The sequence below is a fragment of the Rhea pennata genome, chromosome 5 (assembly GCF_028389875.1).
Source record: "Rhea pennata isolate bPtePen1 chromosome 5, bPtePen1.pri, whole genome shotgun sequence".
Classification (NCBI taxonomy): domain Eukaryota; kingdom Metazoa; phylum Chordata; class Aves; order Rheiformes; family Rheidae; genus Rhea; species Rhea pennata.
Window position 1 is genome coordinate 58,110,415 of NC_084667.1, and position 18,841 is coordinate 58,129,255.

Here is an 18,841-nt window from a genome sequence, read left to right on the forward strand (position 1 = left end):
TGTTTTTTTTTCTGAGCTTGAAGGAAGTAGCAAAACAGGAGAAGGTCCAAAGATAGGGGAAATAAACCTCTTGGACTGGAAAATTTGGGGTGGCATGGCTGAATGCTAAAGAGGGGTGCTCATGAGTTGCTGAAAAGTTAGGTGACCAGTTCTTGGCCTCCCTGGGAATGGAGTTGGGGGGAGCAAATGGGTTGGTTTGGCATGGTGCCACTCAGAGTAAAGGAACTGGCAGATGCCAGTTGAAGTAAGATGTGAGTAAGCTGAAGCGCAATGGGAATGGAGGAAGGTTAAAAGTATAGAAAAAACAAACAGGAAACTGAGGAGGCTTTCCTGTTTTTTTTGTTTTTTGCTGTGGGATATTCCCATTTTTCAAGTTATGTTTTCAAGTTAAATATGGCAAGTTTTACTCCAAAGTGTACATGGAGAGATTAATATCTTGTCTGCAGTTGCCTGTTTTTCTCTCCTTTTCAATCCCTAGTTCACTTATTTTGAATATGGGCTCTTAATGCATTACCCTGTCTCCCGATTTGAGACATTGCTTAATTTGGATGTGATGTTTGTATTAACCACTCTAATCCACAGTAGTTGTGGAGTGATTTTTCTAGGCTTCTTATACTTTCAGATCAAATATTTTCTCATAAATTTGCTCAGTATTATTATTCTCCATTTATTTATAACATCTGTGAATGAAAAGCTTACTAATTCTTTTCATTGTTAAATTAAAAAAAAAAGGCTTCAAAGTATAAAGCAAATGTAGAAGACGCTGAACTGTAAGATGAGGGAGATCATCAGAGGAAAAAAATAGTACCAGAATGGAGAGAACAAAGATTGCTTTTGATCTTTAGTCACTGAGATAACTGACCTTTTTAATAACAGAGTGATGAGGAAGATCACATTAATTTCTTTTTCCTTAATGCCTGTGGGGAGGTTCTGTAAACACCAGGATTCTGATACCAATGTCACGGATCTTCTTGTTTTTATACTAAGATAAGTCACTTCAGGTATAGTTGTGTTCTAAAATCTGTTTTTTACATCAAATTTGAATAACAAAACCACTGTTATACTACATGTGGAAGAATTGAGGAAATTTCCAAGTGTCTTTATCAATGTAAAGTTTTGTATAAAACATCTGACAGTATTTTAAAACCATAGCTGGTTTTATATATGGGAAAACACTAGTAATGCATTAATTGTGTAGAATTTTTAAACTATACTAAACTCACTCAACATATCTCTCAATTCATACCCTCTTATCACAAAAAAAAAAAAAAAAAAAAAAAGTCCTTAAAGGTTCTTTTAAGTTCTAACAGCTTAGTGTATAGTACAAAATTAGCCTTTCTGTAGACAATGTTTAGACAACTACACAGGTTTTGTGAAAGGTTACTTTTGAAAAATGAAGTGTAAGCTTAAGTGAAATAAGCAGGTTAGTTGTTCTTTAAAATTTCCTTTTGATACCATAAAGGCCCTAATGTGACTTAGCAGCAACTGTCAATTTAATTTGTAGGTTTTATATTAGATATTTTTAAGCACATGCATATTTTGTACAAATATAAAGCAAGGTAGCATTATATTGCAATGTAGAGAGATTTATTTCTTGAACTGGCATGCTTTTTTTCTTCTTTGTGCCTGTCTCACTGCTGATTATATACACACAACAGGTTTTTTTGGTTTTGGTTTTGGTTTTTTTTAAGACTGTTTTCCTTACTGCCAGCTGTGGGTGATTCTGTTGCAAAGGACAGAGATCAGTTTCTTGAGGTTAATAAAGATAGGTGTTCTTCCTTTATTATTCGGATCAACATTCAATTTTGGTTTTGCTCATTTTAATATATTAAGATGTAGTTTTATAAAAGAAGTATCTTTATCTGATGGAAAACTTCATGTTTATGGGGGAAAACGTGTAATATTGACAACCTTGCCTTTCAGATGGCTGATTTCAATGGCTGGTGATGCATTAGCAAGAAGGGCCTGGTTCATGTTTTATAAATATATATATATATATATATATATATATATATATATATTCATAATTAACTTGACATAGATCAATGCAAACTAGTTTTCACGGTGACAGAGTAAGCCAAAGCCTATTCTCTTTCCATAGGCATTAACAAAACCTGAGAACATGTACAAAGAAAGCTAGATTATTTTGTCCTTGCTATAATCTTTTTTAACTTGAGTTAAAATACACTCCCTCCGTCCCCCCACACACACCCTTTTGCACAGTAGATAAAGCTAATTATTATAATTGCCTTATAATGTCTTACCTAAAACGGTTTTTAGTTGCAAATAGTCTAGCATTTAAACATCAGAACACCAGAGTTGTTCTTTCCTGTAAAGTCTTAGCAATACTGTGTATGACGTGTTTTTAAGGAACAACAGTAAGATCAGATTTGCTGGGATCTTTTTACACTGTTTTCTCTGTGATTCAGTAGCAATGTATATAAACAATTACCTGAATTCTTATTTCCTATCCTTGCCATTCTTTCTTCTCCTTATTTCTGTATTTTACTTCCCTTATTGTTATTTTTTCTGGCAGGAATTTTACAGAAATGAGATGCTGCATCATCCTGTGACATTTTGGTGCGGCAGATGATGGCCATTTAGAAGAGTGAGCATACTGGCACTTTAACACAGCTTCAGCTAAGCTTTTTTTGGAGGTGCTAGCTTACACTCAAAATGCGGCTAAGTTATGTAGAGTCTTCTGTTGAACAACTTGAAGGCTAAGATGTTAATTTAACTTGTGCTTTTGGATGTTTGGCCTTGCTATGTGAGTAAGAGAAGCAGCTACTTCCTTCCCCACTGGAAAGCAGTCGGGCAATGTGGGATAGGCTGGCAGAATTCAGAGCCTTGTAAAGACAAGGTCTTTTTCCATATTAAATGTCATCCTCAAACATAAACTGCAAGTAGAAGAAGGATAGGGTGTGAATAAACCAGAAATTCAAAAAAGTAATGGAAAGGAGATAGCTGAATGTTGTATTAAACACTTAGTATCTCAGTAACAGTACTCTGTATATACAATACTGAGATGACTCAAGTGTCTGCCTCTCTTTTTCACTGAAAATAAAATTCACTTTTAATAGCGGCATTAAAAAAATATATATATGTATTTATTCGTAGATCAGCTTTGGATGAATCATCTTTACCAGTTCTGGTGCTTGTAGTTGAAATACAATTGCTGAGTATAAATGCCTGAGATTTCTATTACTTTAGAAACCAGTTCCAAGTTCAGCTGGACTCCTGAACCCCTTAGGAGCCTATAGGAGCATAGGCACGCTTTTCTGTATAAACTTCAGAAAGGACTTTCTTCCCTTCATGAATCCTGTTATAAATAGTGTATTCCACTCTAGGTGTTAGAAGCAAGATTTGGTAAAGCTCTTGGCTCAGATCTCATGCCTAGGTTTAGATCTACAGAAGAAATCAATGGGGAAGAACACCTGTTTTCAACAGTAGGTGGGGTACACGGCTGGGCTTCCTGGATACCTAGTACCCTGGCTGGGATTGGATGTGTTTACATGTACGTAAATGCATTTACGTTTATGTAGTGTCTTATATGCCTCTGTCAAACAGTATATCCTAATCAGGCTTTCTTATTTCTTGTGCAATATATGCGAACAGATTCTGGGTATGATGGTCTCTGCACACGAATTCAAGACTCATTTGCCTGTGTGTGTCCACCTGAGATTGATTAAATTTTATCAAATGTGTAGGTAGCAAATGAGCTGGATGTATAAAATGGCCAAGGTAAAAGAGAAAGGGAGTGGCATTTAAGATGTGATCTGTCCAGGTTGGTCTCTACCTGCTGGTTTCTCATGGATGGGACTCTGCAGTGCCACCTGCCTCAGTCCTACCCAGCTCCATTCCGCAGCGGCTTGGCTCTTTCCTTAGCTAGCCAGTGCTGACCGGTGCCAGTTTTCATGTCCCTCTTGCTACCTCTTCCTACAGCTTTTTGTATTTTTAACATGAAAGCAACACTTTTCTTGTTTGGAGAAAGTAGCCAAGGGACCGCTTAGCTTTCAGGTAAATCGGTGGAAATGGCAGAACTCAGTTTTACAGCGGGTTTTGGTGCACGAAGACCAGGACCAGCTGCCTCGCTGTCGCCCGTGCCTGCACCCCCTTCTCCCCCAGCGAGGAGCGGAAGCCCGGGCCTGGACTTCTCTCTCCTGTGTTCACACTGCAGCACTCGCGCATGCCTGCTGTGTCAGCCTGCTGCTGGCCTTGTCTTTAGGAGGAAATTACTTGAATAAAACACGAGGTGATGATTCGTGTTCAGTGATGACTGCCTCTGCGGGTAGGGCTGCTGCGGGGGGGGGGGGGGGGGGCGGAGGGACGGGCTCTTGTCACGGTTCCCCTCTGGATGCGGTAAGGGGGGTGGGCGGGGGGGGGGAGCTCAACTCCCAGCGTGCACTGGGGCTGCGGCCGGGCCGGGCTCTGCCGCAGGGCACCGTGGGTCTTGTTTTTCCCGCGTGGTCGGTCCCAAGGTTGGGCGCGCCGCCGCCATGCGCCCGGAGCCGCGGGGTGTGCTGGGACTCGTAGTCATTCCGCCCGCTCCCGCCGTGCGCCCGGCCCGAGCGGAGGGGCGGGGCGGACCGTCTCTCCCGGAGTACCCCGCGGCGGCGAGGGCGGGGAGGCGGCGGTTATAGGGCGGCGCTGTGGGGGCGGTGGCTTCAGTGCCGAGTCGGCGGCGGAGCGGGCGGAGCGCGGCTCGGTCCCTGTGTCCCTGCCTCGGCATGTCTGACTCGGGCGGCGGCGGGGGCGGCGGCCCCGGCGGCGAGGAAGGCGGCATGGAGGTGTCGGGCTCCGCCGTGCAGAACGTGGCCGACGTGTCGGTGCTGCAGAAGCACCTGCGCAAGCTGGTGCCGCTGCTGCTGGAGGACGGCGGCGAGGCGCCGGCGGCGCTGGAGGCGGCGCTGGAGGAGAAGGGCGCCGTGGAGCACATGCGCAAGTTCCTCTCCGACCCGCAGGTGCACACGGTCCTGGTGGAGCGCTCCACCCTCAAAGGTGAGCGGGGGCGCGGCGCTCTCAAAATGGCGGCGGCCGCCGCTGCCGGGGGAGGGGCGCTGCCGCCGCCCGCTGCCGCCGCACTGCGGCGGCCCGGCCCAGCCCAGCCCTGCCCTGACCTGCCCGGGGCTGCGGCCCGTTTACCGGCGATCAGCGCCTGGAAGAGCTGCGGCCACCGCCGGGCGGGGCGCTGCGGGCTCCCGCCGCGGGGGCGCCGCTGCTGCTGCGGGCGGCCGGGGTGCCGCGCTGGCTGTTGCGGCCTGGCCTGGCCTGGCCTCCCCAGGCCCTTCTGCCTGTGTATTTCCCACGTCTGGTGCTTTAACTTTAGCTGCTCGGGAGCTGCAGCACAAGCGCGCGCTGCGTCCTGTGAGTGCGGTTTCTTTATGCGCCGCATCTCTGTAGCGTGTTCCTCTTAGAACAGCGCTGAAAGCACTACAGCAGCATGCTGTAGTCACTCCTTAATGCTGCTTCGTTTCTGCTCTGGAAATAACCTGTTTCTTAGCAAGACACATAACCACTCTGGACCAAGAAAAAAATAACTGTATCAGGCTATTAAAAAAGACGCTCCATCATGGCTAAGTAGCAACACCTCAAAGTTCATAAATCAAACTGTAGACTGTCTGCGTTGTCTTTGTTAGCTAGCAAGGGCCAGCAGCCAGGCTGCTCACGAACAACAGTGCTCAGAAACCTTGTTGAACGCTGCGGTAAATAATGCAGCTAGGTGGGCACCCACCCAAGAAATTTTTCTGTCCCTTATGTGCCACTGTTACTGACTCTGTATTTTTGGAAACATCTTTTTATTTGAGTTCATAAACAAATCTGTCACTAAATAGGCCTTTCATGTCACAGAATGCGGACTAATAAAAAACAATAAAATATAACTAGACTTCATTATTAACACAGACTTTTATTGTCAAGGAAGATCTTTAATCGTACATAAATCATACATAAACGTACATAAATGTCTGCCTGTTTGAGCTTTCAGAACTTTAGTATTAAACTGAATCTCTCTTCTCAGTAGCTGATGCTTCAGCCCCAGTAGATGCACCTCAAATGTTAATATAGTCAAACTTCAAATTGCATTATCTGTCGCATCAGCATGCATCACAGCGCAAGTTACTGGATCAGTTTCTGCACACTGGGAGAAGCTTGAGGGAGATTCTTGTACTTGCTGACTCCTCCCTGTGAACGTGAGGCATGCTGCCTTTGTTTGTCTTATTCCTCCTCCTTCCCATCCCAAAGTCTGAAATTTATTTTTCAGTGGAGATAATGTTAGAATTTCCAAAAGGAAGAAGAAAAATCTCTCTAAATGCTTGTTACAATGTTTGACAAGATTTAAAGGAATGCATAGGACACTGTTAGGCTGTGCAAATAATTTCTACAGTTCTACCTCTTACCTCTCTTTCAGAAGGTTAATTATCTTTAGTGCAGATTAAAAATGGTAAGGGGAACAATGGTTAGCTCTAAGCTTGTGGGGTATATTATCACGTGTGTGATTAAAATCAAATTGAGGCACTTAGTAAATTAATACTTAGCTTCTAAAATGTATAGTATGGACTGAAGCATTTTCTGTCAATATCATCTAGTTTAATAGCAGTTATTTGGGGAAAGTGAATTTCCTGACTGACAGGAACCTTAACTGTGTTTGGAATGTACACCATATGGAGTTCTTGTTTTCTCTGACATGATTAAAAGCAATATTTTGATTGAAACTTATGCATAGACTTCTAAAGTATGGTATTAATTATAGATACAGCAAAGTAGAAGCTGTATTTCTAACTAATGAAAAATACTATTGTGGTATCACTTGCTATACAGCCTGTAAACAGCTTTCAGACAGGTTCTTTGGTGTCCAGCACAGTTCTGTTTTGTGACTAGGCTTTTGGTGCTTAGTATCATAAACATAACAGCCTGATACTATATCTCCTGTGAAGGGTTAAATGAAATGAGAGCAGAGTGAGAGTCCAGTGTAAATGTGTCCAGCTGGGGTGTGTCCCCCAACAGGGAGTAGCTTTCTGCACTGAAATCACTGCATTGCAGCACAAGTGCCAGCATCCCCAGCAATTACATCATCTGTGGTACAATAGCTGAGTTAATGCCTGAATACTTCCCATGGGCTTTTATTGTGGTTCAGAGACTTTATTTTTGTATTTTCTCTTTAATATGAAAAGAAACTTATAAAAGAAAAAAGCAAGTGCTTCATATCTTCATGGAAATGTAATTATCCTAGTAGCGTATCTTTAGAAATGCGTTCTCTGTATTGCTGAAATTTTCACTCTGCTTCACAGACAGAATGTGGGCTACATTTAGCTTGTAATGTTTTGTATTTGTAGATTCATTATAATAATGTAGAGAAGATAATAGAATTATGCTAGAAAACAAATGACCCCACCCTGGATCTGAGAGATATTGCAAGGCTAAAATTAACTTCAGCTATTTTGTAGAGTAAGTTGGTGTAGAAATTAAAGGTTAGATAATAGTTTGGTTATAACAGAATATGGTCAAAAGATGGTGGGTTGACAAATGCCTTAAAATAAAGTATTTCTTACATAGCTTATTTTTTGCAGAGGATGTGGGAGATGAAGGAGAAGAGGAAAAAGAGTTTATTTCCTACAATATTAACACTGACATTCATTATGGAGTAAAATCAAACAGGTGAGCTGTTAAAATAGTTATTAACTTTTCTGGCTTGAGAAAGTGAAACCTACTAAGTTATTAGTAGCTAGTCAGCCTGATAATTAGTATTTACGTACTCCTTCATTTAGTGTGTTTATTCAGTGTTTCAAGGTGGAGGCCGTAATAAAATAAGGGTGTATCGCAAGCCTGAAAGGAATGGACTTTAGGACTTCAAGCTCTGAGATTAAATAAAAGAAACAAAGGCTTATTTATAACATGTGTACAACTAAAGTTCAATAATCTGATATTGTTTGACTTCTGAGTTTTTGTCACTTTCCTGAATGCGTGTTTGAATCTCTGAAACTTCATGCGAAATGGCTTGTCTCCTTACTGTGCCCATGATGCAGAGTGCTTATTGATAGCTCAGTTCAGCCGAATACTGATTTATAAAGATGTAGTTATTAGAAGTCTTGTTTTTCAAGCCTCTCAAAAGCAAGATTATGATGATACAGGTTAGCATCTGACTCCAGTGAACTGAACTTGCAGTCAGATGAAAGCTTTTCTAACTGACATTGAGTTTCAAATGTTTGGTAACTGTCTTCTCTGATCTTTCTACAGCCTGGCATTCATTAAGCGAACACCAGTAATTGATGCTGACAAGCCAGTGTCTTCCCAACTGAGAGTGCTCACTCTCAGTGAAGATTCTCCTTATGAAACATTACACTCTTTCATTAGCAATGCTGTTGCTCCCTTTTTCAAGTCCTATATCAGAGAATCTGGCAAAGCAGACAGGTAATTTGGTATAAAATCTTTACTTCTCTGGTGACAAATTAAAATAGGTGTCCAGTGGAAAAAATAAGACAGTGACTATTCAAGGCAAGTCATGTGTGAGATTCATTAAGCATATATAAAACTGTTACTGACTCTGGGAAGTAGTTCAGATGACTTAGGTGCTTCATGTATGGTTTTTGTTTTGGCCTCTTATATGGAAACATCTGTACTTTTTCAGAGATGGGGATAAGATGGCTCCTTCAGTTGAGAAAAAGATTGCAGAACTTGAAATGGGTCTGTTACATCTGCAGCAGAATATTGAAATTCCGGAGATTAGTCTACCAATTCATCCAATCATTACTAATGTTGCCAAGCAGTGTTACGAACGTGGAGAAAAACCAAAGGTTACAGATTTCGGTGAGAAGGTTGAGGATCCAACCTTTCTCAATCAGCTACAATCTGGAGTCAATCGCTGGATTAGAGAAATACAAAAGGTGAGAGAGACGAGTACTCGACTATGTGATAAGAACTTCTCTGCGGTAACGTGAAAAATTCCTTTGTGTATCATCTTTGCAGTTTAGCAGGTGAAATACTGCTCCATGCAAGATATTCTAGGGATCTTGAGACTAGTTTCTGAGCCACCAGGGATTTTACTCTAAATTGGTTTGCAGGGAGCCAAGACTGTGACTAACCTATCTCTACTGGAACAAACAGATTCAAGTGACTGGCAGATTACTCTCTGCATTCAATTGAGAAACTTGTGAAGTTTCTAACAATTCTTGAATTGAGAAACAGGTCGTGGTTTGGGGGCTTTCCCCCCCCCCCCCACATACATACAGCTTGTTACTTCCCAAAGCAATTCTCTTTTCCTATGCAAGATTGTGACCTTCTAATAGTTAAGTTAAACAGTTCCTCCAAACAGTTGTTCCACTTATAGGTCATACTCTCTTACAGTCCTGGCTGTTATTTTTCAGAACTCTGCTGTTTTGCTCTCGCTTGGAACCAGCATCTTAACTATCACTGTTATTTTTCTCTCTGAATACAATAAACACCTATTGTTCGTGGACAAGTAGTTCTTCTTACTCCAGAGGATAAATGTTTCTTTGCTTGCCTGGCTCATCTCTCATTCAAAATCAAAATACAGACAGTAATCAGGGAAGTGGAGAGACAGCTTTTTCAGCTGTGGTTAAGCTGCTACACAGAGGTCTCATGACTAAGTTACAGATATACTGGCACCAAACCTTGATTCTTGTTGCACTTGTAATTCCTATACTTGTGGCAGAATGATTGCCAAAACTGATGTTGGAGTATTAAAACCTACTATTAGATACTACGTGTCTCAGCTCTATTTACTAATAGAGCTAGCTTGTGCAGTAGCATGTAAACTAAATGCTTGGGGTTTTTTGTTTGTTTTTTTTTTTAAGGTGACCAAACTAGATCGGGATCCTGCATCAGGCACTGCGTTACAAGAGATAAGCTTCTGGCTTAACTTGGAACGTGCTCTGTATCGCATTCAGGAGAAACGTGAAAGTCCAGAAGTTCTTCTAACTCTGGATATTCTAAAGCATGGCAAACGTTTTCATGCAACAGTCAGTTTCGATACAGACACAGGTAAAACGGCTGTTCGATAAAATTTCTTGCTACATCTGACAGAACTTAACCAGTTATCAAACATTAACACTGTAGTACAAAGAACAGTGCTTTTTAGAGTAGCCTAAGTCAAGTTAAAGCTACTGTCTTAAACGGATTGGATTAACAAAATGATAAACTAAGTCAAAATCTCTTGTATTGTATTTAGGTCTAAAACAGGCTCTGGAAACTGTGAATGACTATAATCCACTGATGAAAGACTTTCCTCTGAATGACTTGCTGTCTGCAACTGAATTGGACAAAATAAGGCAGGCCCTTGTTGCAATATTTACCCATTTGAGAAAAATCAGAAACACAAAATACCCAATCCAAAGGGCATTGCGTTTAGTGGAGGCTATTTCAAGAGATCTGAGCTCTCAGCTACTTAAAGTACTGGGAACTAGAAAACTGATGCATGTTGCCTATGAAGAATTTGAAAAGGTATGTTCGTAGTGTTGTGATACAAACAGGCTGTATTTTTTGCATTGAATAGTGACTTCAAGGAAACCTTTGCCTTGCAAGCCAGAGTTCTTATTCTAAGATTCTTTTCAGGTAATGGTTTCATGTTTTGAAGTTTTCCAAACCTGGGATGATGAATATGAGAAGCTACAAGTTCTATTGAGAGATATTGTAAAAAGGAAAAGGGAAGAGAACCTGAAGATGGTGTGGCGTATCAATCCTGCTCATAGGAAGCTCCAAGCTCGTCTTGATCAAATGAGGAAATTCAGGCGTCAGCATGAGCAGCTGAGGGCAGTTATAGTGAGAGTCTTGCGACCTCAGGTAATAATTGTGGTCAGACAGAAAAGCAGTGCAGCTTTCTTTCTCTTACTTGCAGGCGATATTTAATGATGCAGAGGAAAGAGGTATTATACTGTCTCAGGTAACTGCAAATGCATAATCTAAGGTTCTCAGCATGAAATGTTGAGTTTCTTCCAACTCTGGTAATTTTTATTGTATTGACTGTTTTTTATAGTCTAATGTGCCTGAATGTTGTTACTAAAACTCGGCAGAAAAAAAGCAAGGGAAGAGAAAAGAAGCTTCGGTTGTAATCTTGTCGAGACTAGGCTTCCAGATCTAGCCTCCTAAGAGGCCAAGGAATACAGTTAAAAATGCAGGAAGGCTCTCTTTAAATGAGAGAAGAAGGTGGATTTCCCTTCTGAAAAGGCATAAGGAATGTTCAGTCTTGCTTTGAAATGTCATCAGCACAAAAGTAAGGTAACATTCAGTATTACTGTTTCCAAAAACTCAGTCTGTTTTTTCAACTCTTACTAACAGTGTTAGTTTTACCTTAGATGTACTTAATGTACATCATGGTCTTGATCATGTTAATAAAACAGTGAGTCTAGACTTGCCACAGAGGAGACTACATAGTATGTAAATATTTGAGCTTGGCTAAACTGCAGCAGAAAATGAGATTATGGCGCGCAATAGCGGAAATTTATAAGGTAACTATTTTGCCCTATTCCTACTGGAGCTGAAATCTTAAATAGTACTGAAACCAAGTTTTAGTTCTAATATACAGGGTTTTGTAGTGCTTGTTGGAACAGGCTATGTTTATCCTTTGGAACTAAGTTTTCAAGCAATCAACTTGCTAAATTGTGATTTTAATGCAGGTAACTGCTGTTGCCCAGCAAAATCAAGGAGATGTACCTGAACCACAGGATATGAAAGTAGCAGAAGTTCTTTTTGATGCTGCAGATGCTAATGCGATTGAAGAAGTAAATCTTGCTTATGAGAATGTTAAAGAAGTAGATGGTTTAGATGTTTCCAAAGAAGGTACAGAAGCATGGGAGGCAGCAATGAAACGATATGATGAAAGAATTGATAGAGTTGAAACAAGAATCACTGCCCGTTTGAGAGACCAGCTTGGTACAGCAAAGAATGCCAATGAAATGTTCAGGATCTTCTCTCGGTTCAATGCCTTGTTTGTCAGACCTCATATTAGAGGTGCCATTCGTGAATATCAAACACAATTGATCCAGCGTGTAAAAGATGATATTGAGTCTCTTCATGACAAATTTAAGGTACAATACCCACAAAGTCAAGCTTGTAAAATGAGCCATGTTCGTGACTTACCTCCAGTGTCTGGGTCTATAATTTGGGCAAAACAGATCGACAGACAGCTCACGGCTTACATGAAACGTGTTGAAGATGTGCTTGGCAAAGGTTGGGAGAACCATGTTGAGGGCCAGAAGCTAAAGCAAGATGGTGATAGCTTTCGCATGAAGCTCAATACTCAGGAGATCTTTGATGATTGGGCAAGAAAAGTTCAGCAGCGCAATCTTGGTGTGTCTGGCCGTATCTTCACTATTGAAAGCACTCGCGTTAGAGGTCGAACTGGAAATGTCCTGAAACTGAAAGTCAACTTCCTTCCAGAAATAATTACACTTTCAAAAGAAGTCCGAAACCTGAAGTGGCTTGGTTTCCGTGTTCCCCTAGCAATTGTCAACAAAGCTCACCAAGCCAACCAGCTGTACCCGTTTGCTATTTCTCTCATTGAAAGTGTCCGTACATATGAACGAACATGTGAGAAAGTAGAAGAGCGTAATACCATCTCACTTCTGGTTGCTGGCTTGAAGAGAGAGGTGCAGGCTTTGATTGCAGAAGGAATTGCACTTGTGTGGGAGTCATACAAACTTGATCCATATGTACAACGCTTAGCAGAGACTGTCTTCAGTTTCCAGGAAAAGGTTTGTTTTACTATTGGTCTTTCAAACTCATTTTTTTTTCAAACTCAAACTGCAAAATTTTTGCATTCTCACTTCATTAGCATGTGGTTAATCAAAAGCAGAATCTGATAGCTGATGCCGTAATCTGTATTGTCTCTAAAGCTCTTCATTTAAGTAGTTAATAGATGGCATAAATTGTCCAACTCTATGGATATTTTAGCCCCACTTCTCAAAATAGTGAACTTGCTGTATATAAACGAAGAGAAGTGACCACTTCTCCACAGGTATTGCTACCTCTGCCTAACATGTCAACTTTCCACTTTCTTAAACTACTCTAGGTGGATGATCTGCTTATAATTGAAGAGAAAATAGATCTGGAAGTGCGATCATTGGAAACATGCATGTATGATCACAAGACTTTCTCTGAAATCTTGAACAGGGTTCAGAAAGCTGTGGATGACCTAAATCTTCATTCTTATTCCAACTTGCCAATCTGGGTCAATAAGCTGGATATGGAGGTAGGTTTGACACCGAGGACTTGTATGTATTTAGAGGAAACACTTCCTTCAGGTGCAGAATGTTTGATGTTCTCTTCTCCAGAGTCACCTAGGGAAATTTCTCTATCTAGTGTCAGAGGACAAGTCACTGGAGTTTTCTGGGTTTTGTTGTTCTGTTTTGTTTTTGTGTGTATGTGTGTGCACGTGGAAGATGCAGCTCCTGTTTGTTTTCAGCTGTTGAAATTTTAGGGGAGTTTTTTTACCCTTTTGAAGAAAAAGGTTTGATACAGCTTGAATACCTAAGAAAATAAGGGTAGGTAAGGGATGGTGAAGATGCACTACACAAACAGTCATTGTGTTAATGGTTTCGTGTTTTTTGACACTTTAGGTCATTTTCAAAGCAATTAAAATTGCTTAACTTCTTTAAAGCCATTCACAGTTTCTCTCATTCTCATGGACTATCAGCTGAAAAATCTACCAAAACTTTTTGGTGACTTAATAAAGATGACCTTGGCTACATTGACCATAGATTGCCTGATGTCGGAGTATATTGATAATGGGGATCCTTATGCAGTGAATGTGCAGCTCTTTCCCCAAACATTTGTCATTTTTCTTAGATTGAAAGAATCCTAGGTGTTCGTTTACAAGCTGGGCTGAGGGCCTGGACCCAAGTTCTTCTCGGACAAGCAGATGACAAGGCAGAAGTGGATATGGATACAGATGCTCCTCAAGTGAGCCACAAGCCTGGTGGAGAACCCAAGATCAAAGTAAGTTCATCTTTCTTTTGCTGTCAGCTATATAATGCAAGAATTTAACATGTTACATCTGAAGCTATTATGGAAGGCATTATATATAATACCAGTATATACTAGTAAGTAAAAATACTTACAGTTTTTTTCTACATCTAGTTTTGGAGGAATACTTTCCTCTTTCATAAAGTGCAAGAAGTGTTTTGTCTTTCAAAAGACTGCTTCTTGAAGTCCAAAATTCTTGTCAAAAGTGTGGGTTGTAGTAGTATCTGCCAGTAAAACTGAATGTGTCAACTGTTTCTGCAGAACATTGTACATGAACTAAGGATAACCAACCAGGTGATATACTTGAATCCCCCAATTGAAGAGTGTAGATACAAGCTTTATCAAGAAATGTTTTCTTGGAAGATGGTAATATTGTCACTGCCAAGAATTCAAAGTCAGAGATATCAAGTAAGTGTCTTTCTGCCTAACTGTGCTTAAATATCTGACTATGTTGCTCTAGGGTTGAATCTGAGTGCACTAGAAACTCAGGTGTGTATCACACGTGTAACTGTCTCTCTCAGGTGGGAGTGCATTATGAGCTGTCTGAGGAAGAGAAATTCTATCGCAATGCATTAACACGGATGCCTGATGGCCCTGCAGCCTTGGAGGAGTCGTACTCTGCTGTCATGGGAATTGTAACTGAAGTGGAGCAATATGTCAAGGTAGGAGGCCAACTGATTCTGTGGCAAAGCTGAACATGAACTTTTTCTCTTAGTTTCCCTTTATTAAGGATGTTCTGGGGAACAAGAAAACACTTTTTTTTGAATATACTGGAAAAGTTCTGAGCACTGTTTTGTGAAATATCTTCGTTAGGTTTGGCTGCAGTACCAGTGTCTGTGGGATATGCAGGCTGAAAACATATACAACCGTCTTGGAGAAGATCTAAATAAGTGGCAAGCCCTTTTAGTTCAGATAAGAAAGGCAAGAGGAACATTTGACAATGCAGAAACCAGAAAGGAATTTGGACCTGTTGTCATAGACTATGGCAAGGTAAGAAATGGAAGTTATTGTTACTGTGACAAATACTTTGAATTTCGGTATGGCTGTATAATAGAAAATAGCGAGGCCAATGAATTACTGTTATGTAACTTTTCTCAATTGTAGGTACAATCAAAGGTGAATTTGAAGTATGACTCCTGGCACAAGGAAGTACTCAGTAAATTTGGTCAAATGCTTGGTCAGAATATGACAGAGTTTCATTCACAAATTTCTAAGGTAAGATTAGTCCAAACTCTAGATTTTCACTTTCAGATCAACTTACTCTAGATTTCTAAAAGACTTTTTTGTTCCCCCAAACAGTCACGTCAAGAACTGGAGCAGCATTCAGTGGACACAGCCAGCACATCAGATGCGGTGACATTCATCACATATGTGCAGTCCCTGAAACGTAAAATCAAGCAGTTTGAAAAGCAGGTTGAGGTACGTTGTCTTGCTGATGACTGTTACTTCCTGGGATATCAGACTTGCCTCTTAAGAAGTAACTTCATGATATCGAAGTCTGCTTGAGAACAGTCTTCAACATCACATCCTGAGGAATCCTTTAAACTATGTAGTGAGCTCTTGTCAAAATGTGTTGAGTATTTAGCTTGTGGCTTAAGCTAATTTTATATTTTTACCTTACAATGCTTGTCTCCTGTAGCTTTACCGCAATGGTCAGCGCTTGCTTGAGAAACAGAGGTTCCAATTTCCATCCTCTTGGCTATACATTGATAACATTGAAGGAGAGTGGGGTGCCTTTAATGACATCATGCGTAGAAAGGATTCTGCCATTCAACAACAAGTAGCAAACTTGCAGATGAAGATTGTTCAAGAGGATCGGGCAGTGGAAAGCCGAACAATTGACCTGTTAACAGACTGGGAGAAAACGAAGCCTGTGACAGTAAGTAGTGACTAGTGAAGTAGCTGCTCTGCATGCAACAAGGAGAGGCAATTTCTTTTGATGCTTCTGTACCACTTTTCATTACACATTATGTTGAAGGTCTTTGGCAAGTTTTAAGAAAACCCTCAGTTAATTGTTTTTTGGATGACGGTGTGGGGGAGTTTACCCTTGAACCTATGGATGCAAGAAGCAAGATGGCTTCAGTTACTAATAATCCTTTAGCTGAAATAGGAGATGTGCCTTCAGGAGGATGCAGAAGAAAGCAAGCTGCCCTTTTGTTGTGGGAGGGAAGGCCATGTGCAGTAAAGCCAAAAACTCCATCTAAACTTGGGATGAGACTTCTTTTTCTGGATAAGTTTATAGCCATATTGCTAACATATTGGAAATAGGAAATAATGGGACAGATAAATCGAAGTTTAGTGTCTAGTCCTTACTTTTAGCATAACTCCAGATTGATTGTAGGGTGCTTGGATTAACATATTCCATGTGAACTTTAGGGAAACTTACGTCCAGAAGAGGCTCTTCAAGCTCTTACAATATACGAAGGAAAATTTGGTAGGCTGAAGGATGATCGTGAGAAGTGTGCAAAGGCCAAGGAAGCCCTGGAACTAACAGATACGGGACTACTCAGTGGCAGTGAAGAACGAGTTCAGGTACAACCTACTTGTATAATTTACTGGTTTCAACAACAAAAATGTTACGTTTCAGGTCTGCCTCTCTTTTCCTTAAGAGAGTTACTTGTAGCTTGTAGGTTACTAGTGCCAATACGCAGTCTGTGGGCTCATTCAGTTTTAGCCTTAAGAGACTGCGCATTGTCTTTTCAGTGACTGGCTTGCTTTTACAAAGTTGTTACATGACCTGAGATGCAAGAATTTCATTGAGCACCCTGACTATTGCAGTTTTGTTTAACTGGCAAGCTAACTGAAGGTTTTGAATGCATTAGAAGTGCTCTGTTTAACACACATTTCCCTTTCCCCCCTCCCCTCACCCGTCTGCTAATTACTGAAGAAAGTAGGACTTGATGCTAATGCTCAACATATTCTTTACTACAGGTAGCTCTAGAAGAGTTGCAAGATCTCAAAGGAGTTTGGTCTGAACTCTCCAAGGTCTGGGAACAGATTGACCAAATGAAAGAACAACCCTGGGTTTCAGTACAGCCTCGCAAGGTACTTGCTTCTATATAGATCAGCAGCGTAACTATAGCAAGTGTATGTGAATTAAGAATTAGACTTCTTGTGATAGACGTGTTTAATTGTACCACGCATTCCAGATCATTTTCTGTGCATAGATACTTTTTCAGTTTCTCATGAGCATTTTTCTTTTAATGCTAAGCTAAAAAGCTCCACAGGTCTCTGTCACAACTTAAGTAATTGTCCAGGGGACTTACGCAGTTCCAGTAGTTTTGAAAATGAGATTTGACTGTATCTTCAGAGAAGGGATTGTGCTGTTTTTAAACTGGCTATAAGACCTCAACAGAGAAACTTCATGATGTGGTTGGATGAACAGCATCAGTTTTAGCTTGGTGTTCAGAGCAACTTAGAGAATACTGGGAACAAGAAGCCTGTGACAGTCCTGTCTCCTAAGTCCTAATTGGACAGAGAAAATCAGCATCTCCCCTATAAACCAACTGCATCTTATGCAAATAGATGTAACATTAAACACAAACGTAGAGTTGTACAATAGTTAGTATCTCGTTTGAGAGAAATTTCTGTGAAAAATTATGGATAAGTGAGAGCTGTTATTAGTACAGCTGCGTATACTGAACTTAAATAAATACTTAATTGCTTTTATCTTACTGACAGCTTCGACAAAACTTAGATGGCTTGCTGAACCAACTGAAAAACTTCCCTGCACGCCTGCGACAGTATGCCTCTTATGAATATGTTCAGAGACTTTTGAAGGGCTATATGAAGGTAAGTTACACTCACCTCTAAAATCTGTGCACTTTAAATTTTAAATTCAAGGATATAACTTAGTTTCTTGTCTTTTATAGATAAACATGTTGGTCATTGAACTGAAATCTGAGGCTCTTAAAGATCGTCACTGGAAACAGCTAATGAAGAGGCTTCATGTTAACTGGGTTGTCTCGGAATTGACCCTGGGTCAGATTTGGGATGTTGACTTGCAGAGAAATGAAGCAATTGTCAAAGATGTACTGCTTGTGGCTCAGGGAGAGATGGCTTTGGAAGAGTTCTTGAAACAGGCTAGTATCAACTTTAGCGTACACACATGCAATAGCAAATAAAAGTATTTCAATCAGGTGGCTGGTACTTGTATAGTAAACTTGTCAGTCTAAGCAGTTGATGAAAGTGCTGGGTCTCTGTGGAGTTCTGTCACTGTTTTTGAAACAGCATTAAATTTGTGCAAGCATCCTCTGATGTAACTTGCATTTTTTTGGAACAGCAGTCTTTGATAATGACCAGAAAACCCCCAATCTGTGGAAGTTTTTACTTGGTAGTATCATATCCTTAATCTTTTTACCAAAAGCTTGAGTGTAAAACCAGAATCTTTGGGTAAAAATGTAAAAATTAAATTATAATATGTTCATACTGTATAGCTGCTTGGACCAAAAATGATTGGTGTCATATTTTAACCACTCTTTGTTTTAGATAAGAGAAGTTTGGAACACTTACGAACTGGATTTGGTCAATTACCAGAACAAATGTCGTTTGATTCGTGGATGGGATGACCTTTTCAACAAAGTAAAAGAGCACATCAACAGTGTGTCTGCCATGAAGCTGTCACCATATTACAAGGTAAAATGGGAAAGAAAGCTAAACAAATTCTTTACTTAATAAAATTCTTTACTTCAAAGTAAATTAACTCTGCTTTCCTCTCTTGTTTAGAATGTGTATTTGTCAGCACATATAGATTGACAAATGACTAATTGCATATGCTTTTTTTTTTGTTAAACTCTTAAATTGTTGTTTTTTCTAGTAACAGTTATTAGCAGCTGAACTCGAGACACCTTCAAACTGAATACTAATA

General features: G+C 40.4%; 1 protein-coding gene across 1 annotated transcript in view; it reads left to right on the forward strand.

Moving 5' to 3' along the window:
* Positions 1 to 4,682: 4,682 nt before the first annotated feature.
* Positions 4,683 to 18,841, forward strand: part of DYNC1H1 (dynein cytoplasmic 1 heavy chain 1) — a 44,625-nt gene continuing 30,466 nt past the window's right edge. The window contains exons 1-21 of the mRNA XM_062576715.1: positions 4,683 to 4,998; positions 7,566 to 7,653; positions 8,233 to 8,406; positions 8,624 to 8,879; positions 9,810 to 9,996; positions 10,184 to 10,455; positions 10,567 to 10,794; positions 11,628 to 12,704; positions 13,022 to 13,201; positions 13,798 to 13,947; positions 14,236 to 14,382; positions 14,496 to 14,636; positions 14,788 to 14,964; positions 15,079 to 15,189; positions 15,274 to 15,393; positions 15,614 to 15,853; positions 16,351 to 16,506; positions 16,906 to 17,019; positions 17,656 to 17,766; positions 17,847 to 18,056; positions 18,463 to 18,609. Coding sequence (XP_062432699.1) covers positions 4,728 to 4,998; positions 7,566 to 7,653; positions 8,233 to 8,406; positions 8,624 to 8,879; positions 9,810 to 9,996; positions 10,184 to 10,455; positions 10,567 to 10,794; positions 11,628 to 12,704; positions 13,022 to 13,201; positions 13,798 to 13,947; positions 14,236 to 14,382; positions 14,496 to 14,636; positions 14,788 to 14,964; positions 15,079 to 15,189; positions 15,274 to 15,393; positions 15,614 to 15,853; positions 16,351 to 16,506; positions 16,906 to 17,019; positions 17,656 to 17,766; positions 17,847 to 18,056; positions 18,463 to 18,609 — 4,557 coding nt within the window. The 5' untranslated portion in view covers positions 4,683 to 4,727. The remainder of the gene's footprint in view (positions 4,999 to 7,565; positions 7,654 to 8,232; positions 8,407 to 8,623; positions 8,880 to 9,809; positions 9,997 to 10,183; positions 10,456 to 10,566; positions 10,795 to 11,627; positions 12,705 to 13,021; positions 13,202 to 13,797; positions 13,948 to 14,235; positions 14,383 to 14,495; positions 14,637 to 14,787; positions 14,965 to 15,078; positions 15,190 to 15,273; positions 15,394 to 15,613; positions 15,854 to 16,350; positions 16,507 to 16,905; positions 17,020 to 17,655; positions 17,767 to 17,846; positions 18,057 to 18,462; positions 18,610 to 18,841) is intronic.